We start from the raw sequence: 24,153 nt of genomic DNA on the forward strand, positions 1-24,153 counted from the left end.
CAGAAAGAAGAGTGGAGTACCATTCCGCCTCATAAAGAAGCAAATCCTCCAGTTTGTACCACCAAACACTGGTAAACCTGGAGGAAGTTACTTGTAAAGAAAATCCCGTGCAGAAATACACTGCATGATCTCACTTGGCTGTGGCATCGAAGACTCAAATTCACAGATGTGGCGTGAAGAACAGTAGATGCCAGAAGATCAGGTAAGGAGTTCATGGGAAATTGCTGCAAATTTTCAGTTAGATGAGAGGAATGAGGCTGTGGGATGGATTGCACAGTATAGCGGCCACAGTGAGTGGCAATATATTGCAGGCTTCAAAACTGCTAGGCGTTGACTTTAGTCAACCTCACTACAAAAACAAACGAAAAAGCCACCATGTGTGATCTAACAAATATGTTCACTTGCTTGAATTAATCACTCTGTAACATAATGTATAACACCATACTGTATCCGATCAGTATATTTGATTACTATTTTTTAATTAAAAGTAAAAATATAAGGAAAAAAACAAAAGCAGAGCTTTTTCTGGGTGGTGGAAGAAGGGAAAATGGAGTGGATTGCTAGAAAGGGTCGCTGTGCCCCTGAGGGTTTGGAGGAGGAGGGTGCAGCAGCTGCTGGTAAGGAAAGGATGAGTCTCACAACTGTCCAGAACTGAATTCTACCAACCATAATGGACCTGGTGTCAGTCATTCCCCGCAGCCTTTTGAGAAGCCGCGGCACCTGCTCTTAGATATCAAGAGACAGATAGACAGACTACACTCGCTAGAGCTGGGAGCTCAAAACTGGCGAGATGTGTGTCTGTTGGGTGTGGCTGTGTCAGGAAGCAGCAGGAAACTGAGGTGATTTTGACATGCTGTTCATCAGTCAGGGATGCTTCCGGTAGAGTCTATCTTGGCAACTGTCAATAGTATGGCAGTGAACACTGGAGTCCAGTCGCCTCTTCATGCTGATCTCCTTTCTCTGGAAAGGACTTCAGTGGTAGGAACAAATGGAAAAATGTCCAAGGAGCAGGGCAAAAAAAAAAAAAAAAGAAAAGAAAAAGGTGTCCTTGCTTTCTCTCTCCTGGTTCTGCAAACCTTAGACTCCGGTCCAGAGGCTGACACCAGTCTCATCACAGCCAGGTCCCTGGGTAGATGGATATGTGCACCATCCATGTTCTGCTCCTCTGAGGGCACCCGGTGGAGGCTGACACCCCGAGCAGGAGGCTAACGGATCTTTTGAATGACCTGGAGAGCAGTCTCCTGTTCTAGACGCATGATCCTGTCTGGTAGACGTAAGCTGGGACTGCTCTCATATTGTGGCCTCCTCAAGGGAGGCCAGCATTGGGCCAATACTAGCACTAAGGGGCAGAGAGACTACGCAAAATGAAACAGTCATCTGGTTTGAAGCAACCCTGGGTTCTTCCTCCAGTCCTCTCTGTCCAGTATTGAGCCTGCGAATGTCCTTAAATGAAATAAGTAGGAAGTGAGTTGTCTTAAGTAAGTAGGAAGTGAGTGGTCTTTAGGAACTGGGGCCAATGCAACTGTCCCCATGGCCACTGTGGAGGAGTATATCTACACCGTCAATGCCATAGTTTCCTTGGAGATATACCCAGCAGCTGTTCCTAGTCCTACCTTTGTGGCTGGCCATGCTGGATTCTCTCCTGCTTGCTGACCTGCCCACTGTCCCTGCTCCCCCAGCCTCTATCCCACCACCAACTGTTCCCACAGCCTCCGTACTAGCCTAATCATCCCCAAAAGGAAGCATGGAGCCCAGCACAGCCCGGAGGACACCGGGTACCACGTGCTGCTTTAGTTCATCCACCCTGACCTGGTGCACCCTTCCGGGAGCTGAGTTCCCCCTGCCTCTGCTCCAGCTGAGTGCAGGTTCCTCTGTTTCCCATGTGTCAGCCAGCATGAATCCAGGCACCAGAGAAGGCCAACCTCTGAAGCCTTGGGAGCTGCCGCTTCCAAAACACCCATTTAGGAAATCCTCCATGCTGCTCTTTGGTGAGGCTGGGAGTGGGCAGCGGAGCCCAGCTGACTCGACTGTTAACATCCAGGAGTTATTCTGGCCTGAGTCCCCATCAGGAGCACAGCTGTGTTTTCACAGGGGGTGGTTTTGGGCAGGCCATCACAATTTGATCTCACAGGACATGCATTCTACAGAGCTGGGTGCTGTTTGGGCTTGAATATTAGTTTTATAGGCAAGATGTGGTGTGACTCTGCCCAGGGGAATTGGGGTCCCCTGATGAGCTGCTGGGTGGGGCTCCAGAGGCTCTGTGTTCCTCAGCTACGCTGTGGGATACCATCTGCCCCCCTCCCCGTGCCACCCAACTTTACACTTTTTGCATGTATTGTGCTGTTTGCACACCATCATGTAGACATACTGGCTCCCATCGATGACAGCTTTAAAAATGACGATCCTGATGTCGTGCTTTCTATGACAAAGGCAATACTGTTTGAAGCCGGAAATTTCAAACTAAATGTCACTCAACCTATGGAAGCCCACAAGCTGTAGATGTAGTCTTAATATAGAGTGCTTTTTAATTAGAAAAAAAAGTCAAGATGTATCCAAGAATAATGATGGTGTTAAGTGAGTGAGACTAGACTAAATCCTCTCGGGGGGGGGGGGGGATTGCAGTTTTAAACAATTACACAAAAGTAAGCCTAGGTCTACTATCACCAGTCAGGAGGGGTGTGCTAGAGATGGGGCACTGGGAAATAGGCTGAGCCTATGAGAAAAGATCACTGGGCCAAGAGAAACAGAACTCTAAGAGGCAGCAAGTAGGCAAGAATATGATGCTCAGCCTTTGTTCCAAAAACCCAAACTGCACTTGAGTGTCAGGGTCTTGACAGCAGAGATAGCCCGCCTGGACCATGCCCACCTTAGACCAGTAGCATGGACACCTAAGAAACAAAGTACCCTGGGCTCTCCAACCAAGTAGCAAAGTCAATGCTTCAAGATCCTTTTCCATCAATATTTACCACCCACTGCTTGTGCCAAGAAGGCAGCCCCCAAAACACTGCATAGGGCACAGTATACTGGACTTCATCAGCACCTGTCACATGGGCAGATATCTTCTACTTGCCGCTGAGAATGAAGGATAGAACGGCTTTGCCATGAGACTACACATAGAATACGCAGGTACGTGGTCTTGGACAGACTCACATACCTGGACACCTGTAGAAGACACACAGACATACCTGGACCCGTGTGATGTGCAGGTACAGGATACAGGCCACCAAGAAGCAGATAGAAAACACCAGCAGCAGCAGGACAGCCACACTCCTGGAGACAGAGGACACAGGTCACTGTTAGGTGGGAGCTAGGTACCATGTATCAGATAGGTACCTCAGAACTGGGCCTCTCTTCCTAGCCCCCAGAACCTCAGGAGGAAGCATTGCATTATCCACTTGTCACAGGCCCTGGGGACTCACTCCACCTGGTACTCTCCTGGTGAAGACCATCTTCATCCATACTACCTCACCCCAAAGTTCAGCCTTGGCTTCAGGTCACATGACTTTCTGAAAGACCTTTTGTCCTAATGGAGGAAATGTTCAACTTCATGGAGCTGTACTACTGATATTTGTCTGGGAAAGATGTTTCTAGAAAAAAAACATAACCCCTAGACAAAGCCATCCAGTAGACTGCCAAGTTCACAGCTGTCTGTGCAGCCCACAGCCGAGGCTTCCTGTTCCTAACAGGTATAGAGAACTTCTATGCGCTTTCTGTAAACTCTAAGGCGATGTTATGCCCTCAAGGTGGGTCCTACTAGGAAACAAGGGCCCAAAGAAAAGGACACCTGGAGACTTCCTGGTGTCTTCCTGGCCCCAAACAAAAACTATAAGCCTATACTGACTCATATGATGGTTAACTGTCATTTCAGTGACTACTGTTTCTTCCTTTGTAGTGTTGACTTTTTTCTCATTTTAACGTTTTTTTTAAAGTGGTGTGGACCCAGAAAGCAGAAAGGCCACGTGGTCTCCTCAGAAGCCCTTCTGAGGACAAAAATGCATGTCACATGAATGGAGAAGCAAAAACAACAACAACAAAAAACCCAAAAACAAAAACAAACAAACAAAAACAAAAAACAAACAAACAAAAAAACCCAAAAAGCCTTGGAGTTCAACAAATGAAAAACTAAAAACAGTGGCGATGCTGTATGCCAACAGGCTTGTCAAAGTGCTGACTAGAGCCCAGGAGGAAGGAAGGCCAGTGGCCAATGCCCTCCTCAAATGCCAGGCACAACAGAAGAGTGACTGAGACGTGGATCTCGAGCACATAAGGACACCCAGCTCCAACCCCAGTGTTTGGTTTCAGAGTGACATGGGTTTGAACACTTGGTCTCCGGACAGTGGCACTCTCTGCTTAGGCTGCCAACAAACATGTCAGGATGTGGAGCCTCGTGGGAGGAAGTGAGTCCCAGAGGATGAGCCTCAAGCCACACACACTCCACATCTAGATCCATCCTGATGTGAGCTAACAGCCTCAGGCTCCTACCACCAAAGCTGAAAGTCTCTCCTGGTGCCACGTTTCCCGTCATGATGAACAACTGTACCTTCAGACCGGGAGCCCAAATCAGCCCTCCTTCCCTTCAACCAGTCACAAAAACAAGAAAAATAACCAGTACCCGCGGAGACCTGGGATTCTTGGTCACCTTCCCCTATCACTGACTGACTAGTGCAGCAGCAGCACTTACTGTGGAATTATCAGAAGGTAGACAAGCCCAAATAAGGCAGCCAGGATGAGGGCAAGGACAACAGCGCTGGTGAAGTACTCATCCTGAAGCTGGTGGTACTGCAGGGGAGGGGGAGAGGGAGGTGGGAGAAGGAGGAGGGAGAGAAAGAGAACAAGAGATGGATCAACCCACCTCGAAGACGTCGAGTCCTCGGGGACGTGGACAAGGATGAAGTCCCCAGTCACTTACTTTTTTCTCCCGTTCGACGTGTTTGTACTTCAGGGTAAAGAAGTTCAGGTCTGCCATCTCCAGCTCTGTCTGGCGGGCTTCAAGAAGACGGCTGATGTACCTGTTGACACGTGTGCCCGGAGTGGTGTACACCACATTGGTGGAGAAGGATGAGCGGTTTCTGAGCTTCTCCGAGGCTGTTCTCAGTGCCCTCCGCTGTCGCCGCCACAGAAATAGAGAAAATAGCATCAAATGCTCCACCCTTTGAACAAAAGCACCCATGTGCACAACATAGTCAGCCATCCTTATCTGCTGCAGTCTGGGCCAGGTTCAGAACGCGGAGACACTGTCATAGTGCTGCCCCCTGCTGGCCAGAGTTGGCAAAGGCGGTGTCCTAACACCCAATATTCAGGTTCCCGGGTCTGTATTGCAAATTATAGAATGTCACTGGGCGGTGGTGGCGCATGCCTTTAATCCCGGCACTTGGGAGGCAGAGGCAGGCGGATCTTGGTGAGTTCAAGGCCAGCCTGGTCTACCAAGTAAGTTCCAGGAAAGGCACAAAACTACACAGAGAAACCCTGTCTCGAAAAACAAAACAAAACAGAAAAAATTATAGAACGTCTGTTTGGTATCAGTGTAGAGAGGGCCCTGGGATTCAGTGACAAATAGGCCCAGGACAAGCACCCACCTGCACTCACTAGGAAGGATACGTGGATGGAGTAACCACCTTCACTCACAAGCCCACATATGTAGGAAGGGGTGCCTGGACATCTTTTACAAAGGCAGATCTAGTCTTTGCCTTTGAGGGAGGAATGGTGGGAAGTGACAGGTAGCCTGGGCTGGAAGGACCAGAGTGCAAGCCCCTCTTCTGTACATCACATGACAGATGCAAGAAGATACCAGGTTGTGGAAAGGAAAACAGCCCACAGGTCTCACAGGCAAGGATTCAGAGCAGAGACTGATACTTCCCACGTCTCCGCAGAAGACAGACTGTTAAGATACTACAGTGCAGCTGCAGAAAGGATGGAATGAACAGACTCCTCCGTGCTCCAACAAAAGAGCAAAACACAGATAATACACACAAAAATAACACAAGGCTCCAAAAGATGGAGAGGGAGAGTGGGCTTTCAGAACTCTGGGACTCAAAGAGGAACTGTATGTGACAAGGAGTCCCATGGGGCATCTTTTGTCACATCTATCCCAGGCCAGGAGCTAGAGGAGCCTGCAACTGGAAATGTCAATGGGTGCAGGTAAAAAACTGACAGGGGCCATGGGAAAAGCTATGGTCTCTTGGCCAAACAATCAAGAAAACAAACCAGAAAAGCAGAAGTAACCACACAATGGAAGCCAAAGACCATGTGAAAGTCTATTTGCCAAGAATCCCTAACTTCCCAGTTACACCAAACTTAGCCTACCACCTCAACCTACATAACAAAACAGCACCCCACTGCATCGTGTCAGGTCAGAGGACCTGAGGTATCCAAAGACAGCAGCAGCAAAAGCCCCTTGGCAGATCACCTTGACCCACACTCAGAAGTATTTCCTAAAGTACAACATCCAGTTATCACTCAAAAAAAAAAAAAAAAAGTGTAAACACTAACTTCAAGGACCACTTCCGGTTGGCATTCCTAGCTCAAAGCACCATGATGAATGGTAAAATCTTATGCATCTTCATTCAGAGTCAGAATGAGATAGAATGCCCAGCCTTATTACTGTCATCTAGCTTAATTATTAGATGGAAAACAAGAACAATAGCCCCGTTTAAAGTGCAGATTATTACTGACCAAGATAATTTAAAAAGTCACTGCAATTGGTTTCAATTAGTATAGACCAAACAAGCTAAATGTTATCTTCAGTAAATTCATGTAGATGACAAATATCCCTCATCGTTTTTATACAAAAGGCTCAGGAGATAGCCTAGACAAATAGCCTAGACCGGAAACAGGGAAGAAAATACAGTGTCCAGCACGCTGGCAATACTCCAAGCCTTGCTAAGTTCCCACGCTGAAGTGGCTGGAGAAGCCAGGGTTTCCACACACCACAGCCAGAACAAGATGCTTGGGAGGGCCCAGGTTAGCAGCGGCGGTCCAAGATTAAAACAGCACTCTGTTAGATCAGCAGTCTCCCCAACCCCAGGCTATCCTTGTACTGTTTACTAAGATGCCCATGAAATTAGATGTGCCAGGCACCCATGAACATGATACTTAGAAATGAAGTCTCTGTTTACCAATAAGCGGCTTAGGGAAGTCAGGCCTGTGCCCACACCTGGAGGCCATTCAGCCACAAAGAAAAGACTGGGATTTGTGTGGGCCTCCAAATGCCTAAGGCATTTCTGGGGTAGAAAAGGCTCAGTTCACACAGTTACCACCTGCTTCCCACACAAGCTGACTTCCAGAGGAAAACAGAAAATGAGGAGCAATCCAGAACACTTGATTTCTATGTCACCCACATAAGTGGCTTTCATGTGGCTTTAAATTGATAAGCTTAGATTTAAAGTAGTACACACACACACACACACACACACACACACACACACGACAGTGAGAGACAGAGACAGACAGAAACAGAGAGAGAGAGAGGGAATGAATATGGGGAGGTTTCTGAGTGTAGAACAGAGGAACAAATATGTTTCAAAAATCAGAAAACAACACTAAAGAAGGCCCCCATGCTGGCTGTGCCCCTCAACAGTCACTGCTGGCCATGGCGTCATAATCTCTGATCAGTGACAAGTGCAGAGCCCATACTCGCCAGGCACAGTTTACAGAATGTCCAGAGATGAAACTGTACTTTCACAAACAAAAGTACCACAACCTGCTTCAGTTAATAAAAACAGAAAAGCCCCAAATATCAATGCCACACAAACCATCTCTCCTTAGGTTTAAAAATCTATGCAAAACTCAGACTGAGGGATATTTTACAATGTAAATACAACCGCATGATACAGTGAGGCAAGAGACAGAGAGACAGGCAGCCAAACTGCCTCTACGACATAATGAAGCCCCTTAAAGAATCCCCAGGCCCCACACTTGGGACACCGAAAGGGTCAAAGTGCCAGGTCTTATCCTCGGGTGGTGGGTGACAAATGCTTTTCATTTCTTTTTCGTGTGCATTTTTGTGTTTGGGGATGTCATCTATAACAAATACCTCCGTGGGCAGGAAAGTCTCCAAAGGACAAAGAGAATAGGTGTAAATGTGTTTGGGGGCTGGGGTACACTGCCCAGACTCATCCCTGAGGTGCTACCAACTTGGCAAGAGCTCCAAACCACAAGCGTCGTGGAAGAGACATGGCACAGGGGCGCAGGCCAGGGCTGGGGGTCGGGGTGTTATTAAAAGGAAATTATTTCAGGGACACTTGCTAGAACATGGTGGGGCAGGCTTCCTACAAGACCTTACAGAAGGTGCAAAGGCCTTGACAACGGGCTCTTGGATTCAACTCTGACTGTAGCACAGCAGCTGGGGCTGGACAGTCAAGGAGAAAGGAGGGCTCTTCGGACAGACAACTACTCAGAGCAGACATCAGAGGTCAGAGCATTCTGGGCCAAGGGACCAGGATGCCTGCTGAAGATTGCTCTGGGTGATCACACGTCTCCAGGACAAGGGATGGATGGGATGAGAGGAACCTAGCAGACATTGAAGGTGATGAGAGATTGAGGACAGGGAGATTCTTGCTAAGACAATTAACACTGCCTCCTGAGGGTGTGAGGGTGTGTGTGTGTGTGTGTGTGTGCGTGTGTGCGCGCGCGCTGTCTGTGTGATTTGGACCTAAAATTCCGACTCTCTGTGACAGAAGCCAAGCATTTAGTATAGTGCAGCCCCCAGCTGCTTGGCACACATAAAAGCTAATCCTCCCTGATGTGATCCACCATGAATGAAGTTCTTAGAAGAGTCTCAGATAAAGTTCCAGCAAAAAGGAACTCATGTACACAAGTCCTGGGGGCAAGGAACCACCACTATAAGCAAGAGGCAACAGAGTCTTGCTTTGTCCCGAAAAACCTCTAACTGCACCAGGAAGTTTCTCTCAAAGGTATAAAATCAATAACAACAGAGAAAAAAAAAAACAGTGGAAAAGGTAGCAACAGGGTGGAGCCAACAGACAGACAGACACACACAAGTCAGTGTGATCTCAGAGGGACGGACAGTGGGCAATGGGGAGCCAGGCACCTTCAGGTTCAGGTACCTGTGGATACAGAGGCTCTGCTCAAGAGCCATCCACAAGGGGGCATTAGAGCCCTAAAGTGCATCCCATGCTATCTGGTATGCCTCCTGTAGAAAACAATGTGGGGTCTTGGCCAGAAGGGACATCAGGGTCTTGGTCCCTGTGTGGTTGAAGTGAAGCCTGAGACACCACCACTATCACCACCACATGCCCAGAAGATCTGAAGACCCACAAGTGACCGCCTGATCATCCAAGTCAGAAAACCCCAGTGTCCACAGAAAGGCCTGCACTGGAGAGCTGCCTTTCCTGGCTCAGCACTTGTAGCCAGCTTTGCTAATAACTCTCTCCATCAAGAGCAAAGCAGGAAGGGCTCTGGGTGTCTATGGGATTACAGACAATGACAGACCCGCTAACAGGAAAAATGAAAGCAAGTTGCTCAGAGCAAACAGATATTTCTGGGACCAGAAATTCATTCCTAAAACCCCTCCACGAGAGGGTTGAAGAAGGCCCAGCAGCTACAGCACCCGCCATGCAAACAGCAATAAGGACTGGAATGCAGCTCCCAAACCCATCAGAGCCAGGTGGGCATGGCAGCCCACCTGTCATTCCCGAGCTAGGCATGTAGTCTGGAGATTCTTCAAGTCAGCCCACTAGGTAGAGTAGCAGTCTGGGTGAGCTCTGGGTTCCAGGGGGAGACCCTGCCTCAAAGAATAAGGTGGAGAGCAATTAAGGAAGATGTCCAACATCAACCTTCGGCCTCCATGTGCATGTGTCCATAAGTGTACCCCCTCAAAACACACACACACACACACACACACACACACACACACACACACACACGCATGCACGCGCCCACAACAGGCATGCACACCACATACACATTCAAAAATAAAAGAGAATAAAAATCTTGAGACAGTGAGATGGTTCAGCAGGGAAAGGCATCTGCCACCAGGTCTGATGGCTGAGTTTGGGCCTCAAAACCCATAATGGCAGTAGAAAACCAACTTCTGCAAGAATCCACACGCATCCCATGGTACACAGGCATGTGGATGCACACCCACTCACAAATAACATAAAAGTCAAAAATAATCTCGGCAAGTGGTGGAAGCTGAGGTTGTAGTGCTTGCCTGGCATACCTGTGAAGCCCTGGGTTCGATCCCCTGCATGAAATAAAACCAGATGTGATGCCACACATCTGTAATCCCAGTGCTTGGGAGTCAGAGGCAGGAGAATCAGAAGTTCAAGGGCATCCTTAGCTACGTGACAAATTTCCAGACCAGCCTGGGGTCTCTGACATGAGAATACAACTTCATAAAGAAATTATTCATAAAACAAAGAGTACCTGAAATTTTAAGAATTGAAAAGCTCAACAGAAGTGCTGGATGATGTACTGGCTGGTTTTATGTGTCAACATGACACAAGCTAGAGTCATCAGAGAGGAAGGAGCCTCAGTTGAGAAAACGCCTCCATCAGATCCCAGTCTAAGGGACAATTAGTGATGAATGGGCCCAGCCTATTATGGGTGGAGCCATCCCTGGGCTGGTGGCCCTGGGTTCTATAAGAAAGCAGGCTGAGCAAGCCAGTAATCAGCTCCCCTTCATGACCTCTGAATCAGCTCCTGCCTCCAGGATCCTGCCCTGTTTGAGTTACTGTCCTGACTTCCTTCAGTGATGAACAGCAGTGCTGAAGTGTAAGCCAAACAAACCCTTTCCTCCCCAACTTGCTTTTTGGTCATGATGTTTTGTCGAAACAATACAAAGCCTAACTAAGACTGATCATATAGTTGAACAAAAACTTTGCAGAACATAGAAGGAAAGAGCTTGGGAGGGGGGCGGGGATTCAGTCAGTTCAAGAGCGCCAACATCCAAACAGTAGGTCTACCAGGAAAAATAAAAGAAGAAAGTGGAGGAAAAGAAACGTCAATGTAATTCCTTTCCAGACAGGCCCTCTGGGGACATGCGGGACTGGTCCCAAAGTGACCTAAGTGAAAGTGTGTCATGTGGCCATAACATAAGATGGAACACCAAGGATGGACAAGAGCACCCGAGTGCCATCTCACAGGGAACTGGAACAGCTCTGAATTCAGCAGCAGCCCTGGAAGGCAGGACCCGGTGAAGCATGCTGGGAGAGGAAGAAAGCATGGCCAACTATGATGGGTTAAAGGTTTACATCACTGTAGCAGAATATTTTAATGTGTGTTACTTCTGTTTATGTTGCATTTGTTTAACTTTATGAAGCTGTGTTACTGTGCCTGTGTAAAACACCTGATGGTCTGCTAAAGAGCTGAATGGCCAATAGCAAGGCAGGAGAAAGGATAGGTAGGGCTGGCAGGCAGAGAGAATATATAGAGGGAGAAATCTAGAAAGAGAGCAGATCAAGAAGGAGCCAGAGAAGGAAGAGGACTCCAGGGGCCGGCCACCCACCTACACTGCCAGCCACAGAGTAAGAATCAAAGAAAGGTATTTAAGAGTAGAAAGGGAAAAGCCCAGAGGCAAAAGGTAGTCGAGTAAGTTAAGGAAAGCTGGCTAGTAACTAAGCCAAGCTAAGGCCGGATGTTCATAATTAAGAATAAGCTTCCATGTGTGGTTTAGTTGAGAGCTGGGTGGCAGGCTCCCCAAAAAGAGCAAACAACAACACATCACCCCCAAATCCAAGTGCTAAAACTCTCACTCCCACATAACAATGGAGGAGTTAGAGGTGACTTCCTTTAGAGGAGGTCCTGATGGGATGGATTATGCCCTTATAAGGAGAGGAGGCGACACCAGAGTCCCATGCCTGCCATCATCAGGACACACCAAGAAGATAGCTTCTGCAAGCCAAGGAGAGACTAGGCCTGCAGGTACCCTGACCTTGGACAGCTAGCTTCCAGGGAGTTTGTGGTCTACCCCTCTCAGACCGGGCTCTTTTGTTGTGGTAACCTGGGCAGGTTAACACACCAAGCTGGAAATCAGGGCTGTGTTGTACCAGCTGAACCTTTTACACATGCAAGTCCTGCACCCCCTTTTCACATTTCCCATGCAATGTGAGAAGTAAGAAGAGAACATAGTAAGGGGCACGGGACCACAGAGGCCCATAAGGATAGGAAGAGAAAGACTCAGAGGACCAAGCTGAAGATTGGAAGGCTAAGACAACAGACCCGAACGACTACAGTCGGACAACATGTGCGGACTCTGAACTTAGACTTGGATAAATACAAAGTACAAAATAACATATACACTTGTGCTGTGTCACAAGATTCTGAGGGAATCAAGAAGAGGAGTGTTCCAGCCAAGCTGCACCAGCGATGAGGAGAGGGAGCGATGCCCCATGTCCCTCGGCCGCACCTACCTTGTCATCGTCCTCACAGGTCATCACGTTGGAGAAAGGGATCTCAGCTTTGAACATTTTCCGGCAGTGCATGAGCTGCACCAGCAGGTAGCAGACAGTCTTGAACTTCATCCTCTTGGCTGGTTTGATATCAGAGAGAATCAAGCCAGGAAATATCTATCCAAACACAAGGGTGGGGGAAGATACTGTCAATGAAGCAGATCTTGACTCTCGGGATGGAAACATGACCTTAATAGTGATAGGAACTATAGGGCACAGAAATTAGGTGGCCTGGTGCCTCCTGCATGCCAGGCATCCAGAAATCTATGTGCTCCCTCTCATGTGAGCCTGTACTCTCTACTAAACCCGTATCTTCAGATGAACAGGTTCACTCACCTAACCCATCACCTGAACCAGAACCACACCTTCAAGAGAACCATCTCCCACCTAAATCGTCATGTGAGGACCTAACTATATCTGAGCACACACCCTCACCTGAGCACACACCCTCATCTGAGCACACCCTCACCTGAGCACACACCCTCACCTGAACACACATCCTCACCCGAGAACACACCCTCACCTGAACACATACCCTCACCTGAATACACACACATCCTTACCTGAACACATACTCTCACCTGAACACACACCCTCACCTGAGCACACACTCTCACCTGAACACACACACACACACACTCACCTGAATACACACACACCCTCACCTGAACACATACTCTCACCTGAACACACACCCTCACCTCAACACACACCCTCACCTGAGCACACACCCTCACCTGAACACACACCCTCACCTGAACACACACCCTCACCTGAGCACACACCCTCACCTGAACACACACCCTCACCTCAACACACACCCTCACCTGAGCACACACCCTCACCTGAACACACACCCTCACCTGAACACACACCCTCACCTGAGCACACACCCTCACCTGAACACACACCCTCACCTGAGCACACACCCTCACCTGAACACACACCCTCACCTGAGCACACACCCTCACCTGAACACTCACCCTCACCTGAACACACACCCTCACCTGAGCACACCCTCACCTGAGCCAGCATCCTCACCAACACACCATCCTCACTGAAGGAGCACCCTCACCTAACAAGCAGAGTTACCTGAACCCCTCCACTTGCCTGAGTTCACCCCTCCTCTGAGCCCACCCCCATCTGTGTCAGAACCCTCATCTTAGTCCAGACCATCCAATCAGCTTGAACTATCACCTGAGCCTTGGAAGCATCTCTGCCCCCCTCAATCCTAACCACATCGCCTTTCTCCTGGCAGTGTGACCTGAAGCATCCAATGCAGGATGGTCAGAGCGTCCTCTTGCACAGCATCCATAAGTTTACAAAGATTTGTACCCCAACCTCTTTCAGGAAGTTCATGGCCACTATGCAGAGGAGTGAGGACCCACAGAAAGGACAAAGGACCCAAAGTGGCCTAGTCATCCCCAGATTTCTGACTCTCCAGACTCCTCCCAACCCTTGTCTCTTCTCCCCCCTCCTATATAGATGATACAAAGCCCTGCACCCAATATATCTCGGCCCACATGGGAGAGCAGGAGGTGAGAACAATGGTTTCTTTAAAGCTCTGCTGGGCCAGGCTGTTTCATGACTGAAGGAGGGGGACTGGCTGTCCACCTTTCTCCGATGGGATGGCACAATAAAGAAGGTCTCGATGTTGTGAGTTCTCAGGAAGGTGTTCCTCTCGTGGCCATGACCGGGCTCGACCTCGTAGTCCCCATTCAAGCATGCGAGGGTCGTCTTTGTGATGTGAACCTTCCTAAGAGAGAAGGATACAAAGCGGAGTGTGAATTCACAAGTGTGGCTGCGCAGGGTCCTGGGTGAGGCACTCACCTGGGGTCACAGCAGGGGCTGGGGCAAGATTCCTAAGGCACACGCACTCATGTTCCCATGCACGAGTAACCTAGGAAGAAAGGACCAGAAGGCCCAGGCAAGCCAAGTGATGGGGTCCACACCCAGGAAGGCAGGATAAGGTTGGCGAAAGCCACAAAGGATGAAGGATCAGGAAGAGACCCAAAGGAGAGAAAGAAACAATCAGAAGATTGTAATAAAGAAGATGAGAACAAAACAGACTGGACAGAGAAGGGAAAGACTTCACAGGCAGCCCAGTGAGGAGCTGCAGGTCCTGGAGGCTGGGGCCAGAGGGCAGAGGGCAGTGGAAAATGCTATGGGAACCTCCATCTGCTGCTTCTCTGCCAGGCCAGCTCTTCCCTAGACCTTCTGAATTCCCTGTAGGAGGAAGCCTTGAGTTCATGTTCAAACTCTGCAGCTGACTGAGAGACAGGGCAAGTGGGCAGGGCATGAATGACAGTCACCAGGGGAGGCTCTAAAATCACGGCATTTTCCATGCACAGGTGTGAGAAAATAAAACACAGAAGTAATAATAAGGCATGAGAATACCCCATGTACCAGGATAAAGTCCCCATGCACATCTGGTCTGCTCCACACTGGTTTTGTGCAGATGTGCACTGGACCTCAGCTGGGTCCTATGGAGGGTCAAAGATGAACCTACCCAAGTACCCTCAGGATCAAAGCTCAAAATGAGGACTCTAGCAAAGGTGCTCAGCCACCTTCCACCCAAGCTACAACTTACCCAGGTAAGCCAGCAGCCTCCATGACATTGGCCAGGGTCACGTCATTGGACCATACATCGTACTGCCACTTGCGTAGGCCCAGGACACCACAGAGGACCCTGCCGGTGTGTAGCCCGACACGCATGTTCAGGTCTACTTCAGTAGCCTCGGCCACGGATCTGTAACACAGGTATAGGGCAGGGGCTGAAGGCTGCCTGGCCATGACCTCAGTAGGCTGTCATGGCTGCACTGTGAAGCCATGAGCATAGGAGAATTAGGCTGCTTGGGTGTGTGCTGTGACAGGTACCAGAAGGTCTGATCAAAGGATAGCCACACATCTCTGTCCACCCGTGAGCTAAAAGTCAGCCACATGGATGTGCAGCAAACTCTGTGAGCTCCCAACATAGCATCCTCCCCCTCCCCTCCCCACCCAGGGAAGTCTCCAAGAGGAAATGAGCCCAGGACCTCAACGCAGATCTTCTGAGGAAACAGTCTGGGGAAGTGGATGAAGGCAGAGCATGTGCAGAGGGAATTAAGGACTTGGGAACCAGCCAGTCTGGCCAACTGAGGATACACCACTCTTGGTCCCTGAGACTCAGTGTCCTGGTATGTGAGTCTGGCTCTGCCCACATTAGCTCTGACAATGTCTGGAATTGCTTCAGAGCTCCCCTGGTGTGCTTCAATGCAGGAGGTGTAAACCACCTCCTCCCACCTTCTATTCCACTCCTAGAGAACACCAAGGAATGCTCCACGAGGGACTCTGGGAAGAACACCATCTCCTTGTCACTGAAGGTGTGTGATCACATGGCCAACAGTGCAGCCTTCAGTGAGCCTCTGCTCCACCCTCTGGTCTATGAGGTCTACCTAGGAAGATGCTGCAGGTCACATTTTCAGTAATAAGATAACATGTATGGATTGACCCTGCCCTGTGTCTGGATAACCTTCACCCTGACTTCTGTTTATAAACTGCCCACCCTGCTCCCACCTGGAATACCTGCACCATATATCCCCACACCCTCTGGCCTCCCCTTGGTTCCCACCAGGTGCTCCCTTCCAAACAGGACAGCTGCCCCCTGCCACTGTGCTTGGGCAGGCAAGATGCAACCCAAGGGCAGGGCCCCGAATTCCTAGTGCAGAATCAGTTTCAGTGATCCCAGAAGTGCATGTGGAAGTTAGATTATTGCTAAGTCTTTAAGGTCCACTTTGTTTTTTTACATTTTGAATGGAACTTTTAAAACTTTAACTTTATTCCCAGTTGTCTGCCAATCCTCAATAAGAGACACTGAAATGAAACTCTAATAAGAAAATCTGCATTTTCAAACCCACTTGAGCAACGTTTGTGGAGACACCTGCCCTTCATATTCTGGAGCACATTCAGCATCTCTGTTTCCGCAGTCACAAAAGGTAAGGCAGCCTGGGGCCTGCCGGGATAGGCATGTGCCCATGTCTACAAATGCCCACAAGCTCCCTTAAGCCTTCCAAACCAGCTGTTTTGGATCCCTGTGAGCTGGGATCCGCCTAAGCCCACAAGGCCCCACATGTCTGGCACCTAACACCGTCTGCCAACACTCAGTCTTTCCTGGCAGCTTCTGCCTCTGGTATGTCAAGGCTGGCACCACCGAATCCATAGCACCCTGGAGAGTGTCTTCGAGAGAAATGGCACATCCAGCTGTTCTGCTGTGGCTCCTCTTGGCTCCCTTATACCCAAGCATGATTTGTCCAAATCCAACATAAGCTTTTACTTCCTTTCCAGGACACCAGGATTTCCACACCATATCGGCTTTATTCATCCTTCATGTTTCTTATTCATGCTCTCAGAGTGACTTATCTATCGCAAGTATTTTCTATGATGGGAGAATGCGGTCCTGACCCTGTTTGGTGCTGAATCCTATTAGGAAGCAGCCAACCCTGAGGCACTGGGCCCTTCTTCCCTCTTGGTGTACATAGACCCTGGCCGATATAAAACCAAGAGCATAGATGAAAGGACAAATCTGTATTCTGTTCAACAAGAACCTGCTGAGTTCACTTCACTTGGCCATTCTTCCAAGCACCGTGGGTACAGCTGTGCACACAACAGAAAAAAAACAGAAAGGAAGAATGGGCACTCTAAACAGTGATTTGCTGTCATCTAGGCAGAATTCCCCAGAAGCAGTGATAACACATTTGCCCGAGGCAGACCTCAGCCTCCATCCTCGAATGATAGAAGACTACAGCAACCCCCTTCCACCTAATGTGTTCAAACTTTGTGCCCTCAACACATTGGCTCCTAACTTCCCCTCCCCAGCCTTGGCTTCACCATCTATAAAAATGCAATCGTTGGCTTTAATATACATGATCAGAATCCCAAGGTTCCCTAAACATTATGCCAGATTTTTTTTTTTTTTTTGTAGTGAGTGGAAATTCGGAAGTATATAGCATCCTCCACCCCAGAGAAAACTCCAATTAAACACATCCACAAGGCTGACTCTAAAAACCAGAATCCAGTAATCAGACAAAGCAATCCTCAAGGTTAGTCTGTACTGAGAGACTGGCATGTGCTGTGGCTCACACACAGCCAGGCGAAAGAAAGAAATGCCTGGGTATAAGAACGTTAGCCTAGAGACCACGGGCATCCACCAATGACTTTACTGATGGCACAAGCTGTCCTCGCCAGCTTAGAGGTGGGTCGCTGGGGGGAAACCCATGCACTTCCCCAATTCAGCATAGCAGCCAAAAGAGACACAGCTCAAAAGCAAGGCCATGGTAGATAATCTCTATTTAGAAAGAAAGCACTTTGTGCACTTGGAAGGCACGTGGAAGAATAATTAGGTCGCCTTTCCCATCTCATTTGCTCCAGCAGGGGCTTCCCTATGACGTGGACAGACTTGTACAGGACCACGGGCAGCTCAGTGGAGGGAATCCTGGGGAAATCCTGAAGCAGGGGGCCTCCCTCTTCCTGGGATGGCTCCTTCTGCCTGGGAGCTGGTGAATCACCCCTACCGAGGCTGTGGAAATCCTCCCACTCAGCTACGGCATCTGAGAGACGCTCAGTCCTCACAACCACCATTTCTCCATTCACAGCCGGAGGATGAAGCGTTCGAGGAAAATGGAACATCACCCCAGGCTGGGAACCGGGAACCCACAAGCTCCTCTACAGCCTCAGCAACCAGAGGTCCTGGGGTCGGTCACTCAGGAAAAGTGGAGGTCCGGTCCACTGCGGGAGGGGAGGAGGCACAGACCACATTGGATGGGGGAGCAGGAGGGGGAGGAAGGCTCAACTACTTCACCACCAGGAGAAGAATTCCAGTGACCTCTGTCCCAAAAGCCTGCCCTTATTGGCACCTGGGAACAGAGAGAGCTTAGGAGGAGTTTTCTTCTGAGGCCTGAGCACCATAGAAATCCTTAGATGCCCATCAAAATAAGGCCATTGGGGGGTGGAGTGGGAGGTGGCCTTGCCCTTAGGATACAGGAGGAGCCTGCCCTGTCAGCCCTGGTACAACAGCTGAGGAGATGGCCCTAAAGCCCTTTCTTCTTGGGTACTGCATTGCATGGATGTAAAAGTGAGGAACACAGATACTCTACACTTTAGGGGGGTCTCATTGTCCCATTCTGGGTCCACTCCAGAGCTGCCTGGAATTGCAGAAAAACCATGTCCTCAACCTCTGAACTAATCAATGACAAGAAAACAGGCATGGAGGGGCCTGGGTTTAAAGATTAGAAAAGAAAAATAAAGTGAATGTTTGTGTCTATTTTCCCCACAGGAATGAACAGCCTAGGAAGTAAAATAACCAGACTGTTATGCAGTCGTTGACAAGGAAAGTGTCCTGACCCCTCCAGCATGGGGAGAAATCAGACTTCTATCTGCCTCCACACTTGGAGCAGCACCTGCCCTGACAGTATCCTTCCTTGTCTGGTCCATGCTCCTTCCCTGCACAAGCCCATCCTATATGCACAAGTGTCAGAATGAACTGCCATGCTCCCAACAGCCAGCAGTCCCGGTCAGGTTTTGCCAGCAAAGCCTCATTTGTACTTAACAGATGATCATGGAGACCAGACCCAGCTAGGTCAGATGATAGTGGTCTCCCCCCATCACTCTTCATCACTGCATCGTGCATCCAAGAGATGTGCAGGAAACAGTTCCAAAATCTTCCAATAACCACACTGGTCTTTGAGTCTCAGAAAGCTCTCTGTCCAGTCAGAATTCTCAAACCTACAAAAGACCTATGGCTCCTGAAAATGGGCACTTCAGGCCCACAGCCTCTGCTATTTACTGGTCATTGGGACATACTATCCACCACTCAGGGACATTTTAAAAAGAGGTCATTTCAGAATCAAAGAATCCAAACTGTTGAAGCCCACTGGCTTCCTCTAGATACTGGGAGGCATTCCTGGTCCAGATGGCTCCAGACAGAAGGAAGACACAGCTAAGGGCATAGGCATTGCCCCCACATTGGGGCATATAGCACAAGGCACAGCATGGCACTCTGCACATGTATGAGCTCCAGCGCTTCCCTGGTTCTCCTGAGTTCTTCTCCAAGAGTCACAGTGTTTCCAAAGCTCCCAGATGCCCCACCCCAAGGTCAAGAAACAAAACCACATGAACACCCTGCTTTGCCTGGACATGCCTGTCTTCTAGATAAACATGTTCTGTCTTGTGTGTTTCTGTGCACCCCTCTGAAACAGGGGCACAAGCAGGCTGGTATGGCCATCAGGGAAGGTGCCAGCTGCCATATGGAATCTTCCTGGGAGATCCAGAGGCCAGCCAATGCTGAGCACACATGGACCATCTCTGGCTCTGTGCAATTCTCATGGGCAGAAGGGCTGTTAGATTCTCTTGGATGAACTCAAGCTGCTCATTCCTTCCCGTCCAGAGCCAGAAATTCAGGTCACAGAAAGACTCTAGGCTCATGGGATCTCGAGGCTGTTACGACTGTAAGACGGAGTGGAAAGCAGTCCGGGAAGGCTAGGACAAGGCCGCCAAGCCCCAGGCTCTCCAGCCTCTCATGACAGAGCCAGAGACACAGAGACAGAGAGTTCCAGCTGAAATACTGGAGGAACAGTGAGGAGACCATGAAGCAGAGCAAGCTGGGCAGGGTGGCAAGGTATCGGCTCAGCCTCAGCAGGCAGCTGTGGCACTCCACAGAAATGCCTTGGAATCGAAGCACATGCCAACCTTACAAGAGAGGCTGGAAAGAAAGGAAGGCCTGAGCCCCATGTGAGAAATAAGGCTCCTGAATTTGGAGAGACCAGGTGGGAGGTAAAGCTGCCAGAGAACACAGGCAGGAAGGGCGTCCAGTCTGTAGGGCACAAAGCCACTGTGAACTACCTGGTCACCCCAGTCAGCTGGAGCACCCACCTAACTTTACCTGGATCTGCACAGCCCATCCTCTGTCTCAGCTCTTCCACCTACAAAGCCTCATTGTACTTGAACCAGGTCACACAAAACAGGACCTGGTAAAATATGCGACCTGCCTATACATGATGCATGATGGGAAGTGGGATGCAGAGTGATGTACTGTAGCCATGCTGGCTTCAGAAGGTAGCACGGGGCCCCTGCTACACTGAGCCTGTCTTCTACATTTACAGGGACACACCCACTGAGGACACTGCCTCATTAATCACAAGGCCCTAACTAGTAGCATGAGATGGAGTCTGTCAAATGACTGTCTGTCAAATCCCCAGCTCACCAGCCACCAGGTTTCATCCATCATTTCTCCTTTTCTCCCTTTTGTTATGAGTGTATACAAAGGTAATAACAATGGGTTCCATTATGACAATTTTACACATGGATAGACAGTATACTTTAATTCATCAACTGTTTCCTGATTTAAACACCAGAGAGAAAGGAGCCTAAAGACACGACGATTTTTACCTCATCTTGGTTTTTCTGGCCTTAAGAATACATATTGTCTTTGCCTCAACAACCTGTCCTGGACTCACGGGGCTCCTGCTGAACATCAAATTACCATACTTGGAGTCAGAGTATGGTGTCATTGCATGGTTATATCATGTGACATACATGTGTGATACTTGATATGATATATGGCACAATACAGATACACACATGATAAATATGACATGCTATGTGTAAACTATAGTTCGATGGTATAGGATGTGATTCAGGTGAGGGGTGGTGATGATGGGACAGGATAGGGAACATGGCAGAGGATATGTTGTCTGCTGCCACACATGATACACGACCATATATCATATGCAATAGTGATCCTTTTATTTTAATTTATTTTTATTATATGTGTATGGGCATTTTGCCTGCATGTACGTCTGTGGGCCACATGCATGCAGTACCCATAGAGGCCAGAAGAGGGCAGGTGTCCGGGCCCCAGGAACTGTAGTTTCTGAGCATTGTGAGCCACCATGTGGGTGCTGGGAATCAAACCCAGGTCCTCTGAAAAGCAGCCAGTCCTTTTAACCCACTGAGCCATCTCTCCAAACCCTAATAGTGATTTGATGTGACCTGAGACACACAATATAACATCTTTCCAGGGAGCAATAGACAGTCATTGCCAGGCATCTTCCTCTTCTCCCTTCCACACCCCTCTTTTGGCAGAACACTTTTTCCAGCTGCCTTGCCCCAGGGCAGTGACTCCTGTATCTAGGGGTTCATCGTAGGCACCAGGGAACTTCTCCCACTCTCATTCATACAGTGGAGCTCAGGTCAGCTCCCGAGGGCTTCTGGCAGGAGCAGTCCTGGAGAGCTAGTCCCTGAAGAGCCAACTTTGGTGTTGAGGGCAGCCACAGTGCTGGCTGCTTCCTTACACCTGTCCCCAACCCCCAACTGTGTGGATGCTGTGTGTGCATGCTTGCACGCAGCAGCCACTTTATATCTATCTTCCTTGAGTAGCTTTTATGTCAGTACTTTCCACTCTAAGCATGAGCTTTACACCACTTCCTGAAAACAGCTCATGGAAACTACCTGCCACTCTGCTGAGACATCTGGATTTGAATCCTACCTTCGCCCATCAGGTCCCACACCTGGAATACATCACCATCTCTGACAAGGCCAGCCACGGCTGACCAAGGAAAGGTAGGCTGGGTCTCACAAGAGAACCTACTCCACAGGAACTCACATGCCCAGACTTCAGCCCCCTCTTCCCACAGAGCACCAGAGGCAATCGGCTTCCCAGAAGAACACTGGCTGGCTTTGAATGGGCTTGTGCCCTCAGCCTGCTTCACCAAGCTCACTTACAAAGGTCCCTCCTGGGCACACTAGACACACAAAGGATTTTGGTGGACAGAGCAATGCACCATAAACCGAGAGGAGGGCTCACCAGTGTGTCACCTCCCAATGCAGGGGGGTCACTCTGACCCCGCCCCCTCCTACTGCTGCCCCAGCCTCTGCAGCCAGAGACAGATGTGGGGACGGCACGCAACACTTACGTGATGGTATCGATCATGTCAAGTCCCATCTCCACACAGCAATGGGCGTGATCGGTCTTGGGCTGGGTGAGGCCTGACACACAGTAGTAGCAATCCCCCAGGATCTTGATGCGGCGACAGTGGTTTTCCTTTGGGGAAAGCACAGCACAAGATCATTGACAGAGTTGCTGCTGGTGAACATGCTGGTGTATGGCCTTCAGTGGCCAGGGTCAGGCTCTAAGGATGCTCCCCTCGGCGCCCCCAATACCCTCACCTCTTTCAACTGGGATCGTGTATCTCTCCCATCTTCTCCATTTAGCCAGCACCACCTGGACCACTGCAAGGTCCAGGAGTAAGGCCACCTTTTAGGAATGTACCCCCATCCACTTAACTTACACAGTGCCCCCCACCACCCCAACCATGGTCTAGTCCTTCTGGAAGGCATGGAATCTAGAAGGAAGTCCAAGCCATACCCACACAGAAGTCCCTGAAGCTCTGAACCTCCCACCTTGGAGCACACTTTATCATTTATATTAAGATATGAAGAATGCATGCTGAGTCTCCCATATCTGAAATTCTAAAAGCCAGAAGCACTTCCAGATCTCTTTTCTTCATTGTCAGATTTAGGAAGACTGGCAGAGCCTTTGCTGGCGGGCATACCCAATCTAAAAGCTTCAAATGCCTCAAGTTTTTGCGTGTCACATGATGCTCAAAGTCTTAGCTTTGGAAGAGTTTCACAGTTTGGATATTCAGGTTAAGATTATTCATGCTGCCACAGCACCTCTGAGGGGACTCACTCACAGCGTCCCCTGGAACATCCATGCAGGTGGCATGGACACCCCTCCCCCAGGAAGGGTGAGGAGATTTCAGTAAGGAGCAAGTCAGTCACACACTACTCTGAAACCTGACACATGCTGACAGGTCCACATATCATTGTGACTGTCATTTTTATTTCAAGGAAACCATTAGAATATGCAATTCTAGAGCCAGGGAAATGGCTCAGTGAGTAAAGACCCTTGCCACCATACCTGACCACCTGAGTTTGAACACTGGGACTCACAGGGTGAAAGGAGAGAATTGAATCCTATGAGTTGGCCTCTAAACACACACACACACACACACACACACACACACACACACACACACACACACACACATCATGACATCATGGCATGGCACCCTTCCCACACACATGCAAAATAAAAATTGAGAAAGTAATTCAATTAAGAGGGATAGTGGAACGGAAGTGGCATGAGAGGGGGGGAAAGGTTTACTTAGAGATATGGAGATTCAGGTAACGATGGGTAGTGGGCGGGTTAGCAAAACTAAGGATATCTGAAGAAACTATATGAAATCTAATAGTTTCTAAATTAATTTTTTTAAATATATATTTTTAAAGGATTTGGACAGAAGTATCCTGCATAAATGGACAACATGCTTCCAGAAGACATGGGTTATTAAATGAAATTTTCAGTGCTAAGCACTGGATACCTCTCTATGAGTTATTGGTCATAGAGGCCCCAGATGCATCCATAATAACACAAGCCATAAGAACTGCTCTTGGTTGCTCCCAATGACTGATGGTAAGACCCTACTGCTGAAGACACCACTCACTTTTGGATGCAGGACCTAGAAGTCAACCTCACCCAGGAAACTCTCCCTGCTGGCTAGCTTACACAGTGCCAGAAGGAGTTATGCAGACGGCTGGGGAGGAAAACATCGATGCTCTTACCCAGTGCTGGATTCACATGCTACAATACTGCCCTGCTGGCAAGATGTGCCCACTGGTGCTAGAGTGGCATGATGGTGATGCATGT

At 49.1% G+C, this 24,153-nt stretch overlaps 1 protein-coding gene across 1 annotated transcript in view; it reads right to left on the reverse strand.

Annotated features, from left to right (window-relative positions):
- Adcy1 (adenylate cyclase 1) overlaps positions 1-24,153 on the reverse strand; it is a 126,983-nt gene that overhangs the window by 37,346 nt on the left and 65,484 nt on the right. The window contains exons 5-11 of the mRNA XM_036201588.1: positions 22,358-22,485; positions 15,001-15,159; positions 14,025-14,166; positions 12,372-12,527; positions 4,910-5,104; positions 4,682-4,779; positions 3,186-3,270 (exon numbers count right to left, since the gene is read on the reverse strand). Of these exons, the coding sequence (XP_036057481.1) occupies positions 3,186-3,270; positions 4,682-4,779; positions 4,910-5,104; positions 12,372-12,527; positions 14,025-14,166; positions 15,001-15,159; positions 22,358-22,485 (963 nt within the window). The remainder of the gene's footprint in view (positions 1-3,185; positions 3,271-4,681; positions 4,780-4,909; positions 5,105-12,371; positions 12,528-14,024; positions 14,167-15,000; positions 15,160-22,357; positions 22,486-24,153) is intronic.

The sequence above is a fragment of the Onychomys torridus genome, chromosome 10 (genome assembly GCF_903995425.1).
Source record: "Onychomys torridus chromosome 10, mOncTor1.1, whole genome shotgun sequence".
Taxonomy (NCBI): Eukaryota; Metazoa; Chordata; class Mammalia; order Rodentia; family Cricetidae; genus Onychomys; species Onychomys torridus.